Source organism: Pan troglodytes, chromosome 11 (assembly GCF_028858775.2).
Source record: "Pan troglodytes isolate AG18354 chromosome 11, NHGRI_mPanTro3-v2.0_pri, whole genome shotgun sequence".
Taxonomy (NCBI): domain Eukaryota; kingdom Metazoa; phylum Chordata; class Mammalia; order Primates; family Hominidae; genus Pan; species Pan troglodytes.
Window position 1 is genome coordinate 17,674,890 of NC_072409.2, and position 9,474 is coordinate 17,684,363.

Here is a 9,474-nt window from a genome sequence, read left to right on the forward strand (position 1 = left end):
ACCAACTCTTTCCTTCCCCATCTCAGCTGATAGCCTTCAGCTGTTCTTCCTTGTCCTGGTCTCCAGGTCCTCCCATTCTGGTTGCTCTCTTGGACCTATACTAGTTTGGTGGTGTCCTTAAAACCTAGGCTAAACTCTCCTCCCGCAGGAGCCCCACCATATGTCACAGAGCAGTATTTGTCTACTGCTTGTCTGGTAGCTCAGCTCTTAGTTCCTCCAAAGAGGACATCAACTTTTCTTGTTAATCTTTTGCTTCACTAAGGGCGCAGACAACAGAAGCTAAGTTGTTTTTTGTTTTCCTTTGTGCTGCTGTTTAGCTAGGTGTCTCCTAGCCTTTGTCATTGATGTCTTGGAAACTGCCTCTGAGAAAGTTAGGGCTGTCCTCCCAACTCCCTAGTTTTCTCTGCTTCCCCTAGTTGTTTCTTCCCTAGTTTTTTTCATAATAACTTTTTATGAATCTATTATTAATAAATGTTTCTAAGTTATTTGGGAAACTTTAAATATTTTCAGCCTTTATTGTTTTTAGAGAGAAACCCATTTGTTTGCTGCCTGCTGAGTAGAGTAGCACTTTAGTCACTTGGCTTTCAGGTTTCTTCTGGGCTTCAGGGTGTTCCAGTATTCTAGGAGTTGATGAATACATCTTTTTACCTAGTGGTAAGAGTTAACTCTTGCCTTCTAGTTCTCACTGGTAACTGACAAATTGTGAATCCTTAGCCAAAGCATTTACTCTGCCTGAGCTTTGGTTTTCACAGCTTAAAAATAGATTGTTTAGTTAAATGTTATCTGTAAGATCCTTTCTAGCCTGGATAGATGTTTTGTACTTTTATAAACTTTCATCAGGCCGGGTGCGGTGGCTCACGCCTGTAATCCCAGCACTTTGGGAGGCCAAGGGGGGCAGATCATCTGAGGTCAGTAGTTCGAGACCAGCCTGGCCAACATGGTGAAACCTCGTCTCTACTAAAAATACAAAAATTAGCCAGGTGCAGTGGTGGCCGTCTGTAGTCCCAGCTACTTGTGAGGCTGAAGCAGGAGAATCATTTGAACCTGGGAGGTGGAGGATGCAGTGAGCCGAGATCACGCCCCTGTACTCCAGTGTGGGCAACACAGTGAGACCCTGTCTCAAAAAAAAAAAAAAAAAAACTTTGATCAAACACCACCTTTCCCTTCCATGCCAATATTATATAATGACTGAACCCACCTCTCCCGCTCCCGGCTTTTTTATAAGTGAGCTGAGCTTTTCTCCTTACATTTTACTTTTTATCAAAAACATTTAACTCTAAATTTGCTTGAATTTAATATTGGTTTTAAATATCTCCAGAAAAGATTACAGTAGCATAAACAGAAGCAAGGTTGCCTTCTTTCACAGTCCCTAACTCTCATCCTTGTAGGGTCATCAAGACTCCTGAGATAGCAAACTTGGCCTTGCTTGGCTTTGGAGATATCTTTGCCCTGCTGTTTGACAACCGCTACCTGTACATCATGGACTTGCGGACAGAGAGCCTGATTAGTCGCTGGCCTCTGCCAGAGTACAGGAAATCAAAGAGAGGCTCAAGCTTCCTGGCAGGCGAAGCATCCTGGCTGAATGGACTGGATGGGCACAATGACACGGGCTTGGTCTTTGCCACCAGCATGCCTGACCACAGTATTCACCTGGTGTTGTGGAAGGAGCACGGCTGACACCATGAGCCACCACCGCTGACTGACTTTGGGTGCCGGGGCTGCGGGTTTTGGGTGCAACCTCTGCGGCAGCCGACTGCATGAACCAAAGTTCTCACCTAATGGTATCATCACGCAGTGCACAATCATTTATCTATGTTTGCCAGGGGCCAGGGCTCGGGGTGGGGGAGGGCTTGTTTTATTGACATACAACGCAGCATGCTAATGGGGTACACCATTGACTTCATTTGTACTTAGTTATGTTGGTCAGTGTTAGAGGATGCATTTTGGGTTCATCTTTCTTGAGTGGAGTATTGGTTTTAAGTAAAGAAAGTTAAATGATCCATTAATCTGCTAATTGGTTGCCTATGAAATCACATTGTCTGTTATTAAAGCTTTTTACCATAGCCTTTTTTTCTTTTGAAGTTGAAGCAAAGGTGCTATGATGTTGTTACAGCAACTTTCCTCACACGGGGTTTAGCTCTTATAAGAGCCAGTGTTAAAACTTCCACCAAATACCAGTTTATAAACTTCCACCAAATACCAGTGCTAAGGAAAGTCTGTCTTCCAGTTCAAATCCAATTCTGTAAATTGAATGTTAGCAACTCATTCTAAACCTTATATCTTGGCAGAGTCAAGGTTGGCCATGTTTAAGATGTGAGCGAGTTCTGTAGTTTTTGTTGCCATGTCGGGGAAGCTAGTCCCCGGCAGCCTGGATGACTGCACAGCGGTGCCCTGGTATAGCAGAAAAGAGCAGTGAGCTGGAAGGTTAGAGACCGGGCCTCTTACCCTGGAACTCTGCACCCTCTCTGGGTCCCAGCTTCCTTGTCTGTACAGCCAGGTATGAAGCTCAGTGATTTCTAAGATTGTTTCTGGTCCTTCACCTACTGAAATGTGTAAAAGTTGATCATGTATTTTTGTCTGATCCCTGATTCATGGTTTCTTTCAGGTCGGATAATATTTAAATGAAATGACTGTTACAGAGTTTTCTATAAGAACATCAATTATATGAAAAGGATGAATAAAAGGGAAATGTAGAAAATATAGCTGATTCCACTTAGACAGTTTAAGTAATTGGTTGAAGAAATGCTGATAGAAGCCATGGTTTAAATAGGGACACAGTATGCTATATTAGAAGGATACCTGAACCCAACCTAACTTCCTCCTTTGCCTCTAACTTCATCTGCAGCCTCAGGCAAGTTAACTTTCTCTTCTAAGACCATCATTTTCTTCATCTTTTAAGTGAGGGAATTGTCCTAGATGAGGGCTCACAAACCCAAATGCCTAAGGGAGCCGTGCAGGTAACATAAATGAGTAAAACCTTCTGGGGAGGATTGTGCTGTCCCCTGGAAAGTTGATCTAATAGGGCAGTTATTCAGCTCTGTTTTGTCATTAGGAGAAGCAAGCCCAGGGTTGGCAGGTCTTCACATTGTTTCAGGAGGAGCTAGAAATCCAGATTTTTATTTGAAATCTTGGATTTTTAAAACGTTACAACTGATTAAAGAAAATTTGAAATAAGGTGAGCCAAACAAAACATGTCCCTGGGTTGCCAGATTGTGTCCTCCTCCCTCTCTAAAGTTAGGTAATTTTGTGGTTCAGCAGTGGAAATGTTAGTGGTCACAATCAGGGAGAGAGTAGAGGGAGCAAGCAGTAGAAAAATCTCAGCCGCTCTTCAGCTGTCTCCCCTTGTATTACAAGGGTGGTGGGGAGGGATGTATTTCATTCACAGACCAATAGGAAGGTAGTTTGAAGATGAACATAAGAATTGGAACCTCAGTGACAGCTTATGTCTGGGAACATGAGTTATTCCTTCTTGCTGACTCCAGTATAAAGCATATCCATTTTACAGGTGAGAAAAAGCGTTGCTGGCAGAGCTGAGAATGATGTGAACTCTAGAGTGGGGACCTATCTCTTGCAGAATCTGCATTAGCATAGAGCCAGACTCTGGACCTCTGAGTGCTGTGAAGTTGATAGAAATTAATGGTGAATTTCAAGGACAGATATCATTAATATCCATGTTGAAACTCTGTGGGGTTTAAGCAAAAGAACAATATCTTCCCCCATCCCACAAAATCTGGGTTTAATCTATCTCACATTGAGTTCTGTGCATGAGCTCTGCTTAGTACTCTAGAAATAGAACCGGAATCACAACTGAATCTATTTTGCAGAAGCCCCAGGAGACTTTGGGCAATGATGATGGTAAATGACTTTTTACTTTATTATTATTATTTTTTTTTGAGACAGAGTTTCACTCTTACTGCGCAGGCTGGAGTGCAATGGCACAATCTTGGCTCACTGCAACCTCCGCCTCCTGGGTTCAAGTGATTCTCCTGCCTCAGCCTCCTAAGTAGCTGGGATTACAAGCATCTGCCATGACACCCAACTAATTTTTATATTTTTAGTAGAGACAGGGTTTCACCATGTTGGCCAGGCTGGTCTTGAACTCCTGACCTCAGGTCATCCACCTGCCTTGGCCTCCCAAAGTGCTGGGATTACAGGCGTGAGCCACCACGCCTGGCCGAGTTTTTACTTTTTATCGAGCCTGAACAGATAACTATTACTGATCTAATGACCATCCCCACCCCACCTCACTTTCAGATCTATCCAATAGCTTCAAAGGGCAAGTAATTATAATCATTTGTGGGAAAAGTTTTATTAAAAAGTGACAAACTTGAAGCTGTATATAGTATGTTCTATTTCAGTTTTTAGTGGTGAATACAGAAGTCATCAAGGTGGTACTTGGTGCCGCTGGAATTTTTTTTTTTTCCTAGGCAGTCTTGCTCTGTCATACAGGCTGGAGTACAGTGGCATCATTATGCAGCTGGATTTTGACAGCAGAACTTCAGGCAGTAATTGGAGTCCTAATGTCAATTCTTCCTTATGGAGGCCTTTATTTGGCCTGAGATTTTATTCAACTACTTTATAGATGCTGGGTTTATTCATACTACCGCCAGTTTTTATAAAAATGGAAAACTAGCTCATCCTTTTTGCAAAAGAAAGCAAAGTGGGGAGTCAGAATGAGAAGTGGATAGGGGATAACTAAAACTATTCTTTACTCTCCTTTCATTGCCTTTGAGAGCTAGCTCTTGCACACACTGACTTTGGCTTCCTTAGCGCATAGGTAAGGGAATTGCCTTTCCCTCTTTTGTGAATATTCTCATTTCTGAAAAATTCTAAGTCATGAGAAGATAAGCCCTATCCTTTCTTACAAGGATTGGATTTCTTGGGTGACACTGTGGTGTGGTGGAAGCAAGCGGCTTCTTTCAGGTTCATAAAGGCCATCATAACAACTTCAGGCTTCATGGTGTGGACAGGGATCCAGGAGAGCTGAGTGGATGTGTGAAGTTTCTGATGGATTCTGTCATCATTCCAAAGGAATGTAGTTTCCTCCAGCTCAATCATTTGAAGTAATACACATTGCCAAATCTGACTGTAACCTGACATTTTAGACCTATTGGAGAAATAGGAAGAAAGCCCCTCCAGTGGAAGGACTGGACTTGGAAGAAGTTCTGCAGGAAGGTGCATGCAATTGGATAGCTGTTCATGAGTGAAACGTGGGGAACATTGCTATGAAATTGTAAGGTTTGCACTTCATTTTTTGTAGTTTAAAAATTGCTCTGTTCTGGCTGTTGAAAACACTTGGTGTGAGGTTTGAATGAGGATTATATAATCATTCTAGTATTCATAGGAAAATGATTACTGCTCTCTATTTGTAAAACGAAATAACTTTCGGAAACAGTATTTTAGACATGAAGAAATTGTTTGTATTAGGCATTTTGATCTAATAGAATCAGCTAAGGATAGTGGATCCTGGCTTTACACATTTCTTTGACCAAACCCAGCTGGCAACTTGAAGTTGTTACTGTGTGGCTTCCAGATTGCCTAGAGGTGAATCCTACCAACATCACTGTTTTTTTTGTTTTGTTTTGTTTTTTTGTATTTTTTTGAGACAGAGTCTTGCTCTATCCCCAGGCTGGAGTGCAGTGGCGTGATCTCGGCTTACTGCATCCTCAGCCTCCTGGGTTCAAGCGATTCTCCTGCCTCAGCCTCCTGGGTTCAAGCGATTCTCCTGCCTCAGCCTCCTGAGTAGCTGAGACTACAGGCGCATGCCACCACGCCCAGCTAATTTTTGTATTTTTAGTAGAGACGAGGTTTCACTATGTTGGCCAGGATGGTCTTGATTTCTTGACCTCGTGTTCTGCCCGCCTCTACCTCCCAAAGTGCTGGGATTACAGGCGTGAGCTGCTGTGCCCGGCCCCAGCATCACTTTTATAGCTTTCTGTGCCTCTTCCTATGGGCCTTGGTGTATGAAGCCACTTGCCTTTCTCTGTAGGGAAGTGAGCAGAATCAGATTGCTACTCATGATGCAGTCCGGGCAGGGCATACTGTCACCTTTGCCTGTGGACACAGTTGTCAGGATAGGGGAGAAGCCCTTTAGGTCCGTCTTCTTGACACAGCCCTCCTACCTGGTTACGCTGGTGCTTTCGCTTGGTTTAGACAACCAAGACACTTGAGAATTATGCTGTCCTCAGAATGTCTGATGAAAAGAACAGATTCACTTTTTTGACAAAATGCCCATTAGCCATCTTTGGCAGTGTTTCTGATCAAAGGTTCCCCATGCCTGCTCTAGGAAAGTAAACTTTTTTCAGAATAAATCCTCAAATGGATTACTGAGTAGTCTTTGCACCATTCCCATCAGCCTAATCAGACTGAATGGTCACGCTCAGTGCAAAAAGCTGTTTTGCTGTCAGGATGTTTCAGTGTTTCTGGTCTTTCCTGGAACAGTTCAGTTGTTTAAATTTAGTAATTCAATCCTGACCAGTGTAAACCCACTTAATTATTGCAGCCTAAAGAATTCAGCTACTTCTACTCTTCATAAATGTGCCCAAGTAAATATGTGTTTTTAATATTCAACCCTGGAAAATTAGTAATTCAGATGATAAAAGCTCATGTTTTGGTGTCTTTGTACTCAGATTGTGAACAGGCATATTTCACTGATTTAGACTTAGTATACTTGATGAGAATGCTCAGGTGGAAGAGATAGTTCTGTCAGCAATCCAACATCTATAGCAATGTGGAAAAAGTAATCAACTCATATTTCACGAATTTGATGTATGTTGTGATTTAGAGGGCGTGAGATAAAGTTTATATTTGAACTGTGTGGGGTAGGGGGAAGAAGAGGTTGCTTAAGCAAATAGGGGGGTGATTGTGGAACAAGATGTCTCTAAGATGAGAAGTTATTTTCTTGCATCATAGAAGCACTCTTTTTACCCGTGAGTGATTGTGTTAACTATAAATCATTTATATCTGTACATTAAAGCAGATTCCCTCAATTAGGCAAATTTGGTTAGCCAAGCCCAAGTTATTGTTTGTACTTGAAAGTAATAAAGCTGCATTTCCTTAAAAAGATATTCTGTAGTTAAGACTTTGTCTTGCTTTCCCCCCAACCACTTCAGACATTTTATCCAACCAATGCAGGGACTTTTCAAAAGTCAGTGTGTTTTTGAAAATAGAACAACCCCTTGAGTGATCTGAGGTGGCTCTGTTTTTTTACTGTTTCTGCATCTTCTAGAAGGTAAACTCAACAATATAACCATTTCTGAAGGTGATCCAAAAAGCAAAACAATAAAGGTAAAACACAAGGAAATAATTTTGGTGAATTTCATGAATAGTTGCAAATGAAGGGATGGGGTGGGTAAAAGTCCCATTTTGCTTCCAGACCTTGGAATAGTCTTCCTCTCTTTTGCCCAAGGATGTGTCTATCCAGCACATCTTTGCATGAGTTCTTTCTCACTAACTTAAACTTACGGGGCTTCTTGTCATTTGAGTACCACGGCCCTGCACCTTTGATCCCCTGACAGCATCATTAAGGGCAGATTGTCATTCCTGTTTTACAGATGAGAAAGCTGTGGCTTGGTAAAGTGATTCATTGCCTAGAGGAGTTGTAGTAAGTGGTGAGGCTGAAGCCCTGATTTTCAGCCCCCACAAACCTGGATTTTTTCCACGTTTTCATGTTTGTCTGTTCTTTCTGTATTTCAAGTCTCTTCAAACCCCGACTGCTGCCTTCTGCCTTCACCACTTGTGTGCACTGTTCAACCTGTCTTATGCTTTGCTTCCAGGGAGTCTCCCCAACCACTTCTTTGAGCACTTACTTGCTCTTGTTCAATCTTGGTAACTCTCCGTTACCATCAGGGCACATCTGGATTCCTTAACATCATGGAGCCCTAGCTAATTTCTTCGAGCAAACAGTTCTTGCTCTTCTATTTATTCCCACCCTTGCGCTTTGGGTGTTAATCTCCCATCCTCATGGAAAGTTCTTGACGTTCCCTTCCACCAGTCCTAGGGCCAGGCTTTAATCCCATTGATCTGCCACTATCTTTAAAGCCTCTGCTGACCACCGTACCCCACTCCAGCCTCACTGAGCATTTTTGTGTAAGGTTAGTGGTGCAGTTCATTTAGCAATAAATACTGTTGTACCTTTTGCAGTAGACAACTATTAACTTTCATCCTTGATTCTCAGTTTTTTCCAAAATACAAGTGAATACCTGGTTTCCCCAGCAACATTGTAAGATTGAGAGTAGGAATTCATTGAAATTTTAATAAATCCCATGGATTGTCTTAAGAGCTATCTAAACTTGGAAGAAAAATAACTTCCAGAGCATCTAAAATTGAAAATAATAGATCAGAAGCAAATGAAAGATCAATTCCACACAGCTTTTCCTCTCTTAGACTTCCCTCTTCTGCCATATCCTGTAAACATCCGAAGTGTTCTGAGTACATTTGGAGAGAATATTTAATGATCACACTGTGATTAGACATGAGTAGTCCCTGCCAGTGGGATGTTCCTGTCCTTTGCATTTTAACCACATGTTCTGTGCTCTCTGTGGTAAAGATAATCTAACAGTAATAAAAACTTATGGAGAAAATTACCCAGAGCTCCTTTATCATTACGATTTTTAATACTCTCTTCTAATCCTTATGCACATGTGTATGGATTTATGTACTGCAAATCATTGTTTTGTAATACATTCTCAAAAATGTGCTTTAGGTTTTTACAACTACCATAATATTTTGTAATTTTCCTTCATTACTGTAATTTGCTAAACCATTTCTGTTTTGGTAGATAATTAGGTAGTTTCCAGTTCTGCTTTTTAGAAAATACTACAGAGAACTTCTTTGTGCATATTTCCTTAGAACAAGTTCCAGTAGAAGACTTACTCGCAAAAGCAGCGGAATTTTTTCTTAGTATTTTCTGTTACAGGTACAGAAGGGTGCATACAACACACAGTTTTGTCGAATAGTTATGAAGTGAACACTTGTCTAACCACTGCCCGAGTCAAGAAAGAACATTTCTAAACATGTTTGCCAATTTAATAGATATAAAGGAAGTATCTCAAGGTTGCTTTAACTGACATTTCTTTAACACATGACAACATATTTTTATGGGGGAGGGGACTAGAGAGAAAATGACATTTATATGTGTGCTTATTTGTATCTCTTGAATTCTGTCTGCATCTTTTACCCATTTTATTACACTTTCAAATACTTGTGAAATCATTGGTCGAGATGAATTATGGCTATACATAAAATTTCACTAATCTAATTATCACTGATTTAGAAATAATAGTTCAACCCAAGACATGCGTTGAAGTGTTCTTTCATTACATAAAAAGGATTTGTGTCAAGTAAACCTATACACAATCTGTTTACATATTATTGGTTTATATGGTACATCACAAATTATGCAAAAAGTAGATCTAGTAAGACCCAGTACCAAAGATTAGAGCTAGTCAACAATACTATTTAAAGGAAAATATG

At 41.0% G+C, this 9,474-nt stretch overlaps 1 protein-coding gene across 12 annotated transcripts in view; it reads left to right on the plus strand.

Annotated features, from left to right (window-relative positions):
* Positions 1–7,065, plus strand: part of FBXW2 (F-box and WD repeat domain containing 2) — a 34,459-nt gene extending 27,394 nt beyond the window's left edge. For all 12 annotated transcript variants that reach the window (XM_009457174.5, XM_520223.9, XM_009457179.5 and 9 more), the window contains one exon: positions 1,389–7,065. In XM_009457174.5, the coding sequence (XP_009455449.1) occupies positions 1,389–1,677 (289 nt within the window). In that variant the 3' untranslated portion in view covers positions 1,678–7,065. The remainder of the gene's footprint in view (positions 1–1,388) is intronic.
* The last annotated feature ends 2,409 nt before the right edge of the window (positions 7,066–9,474 follow it).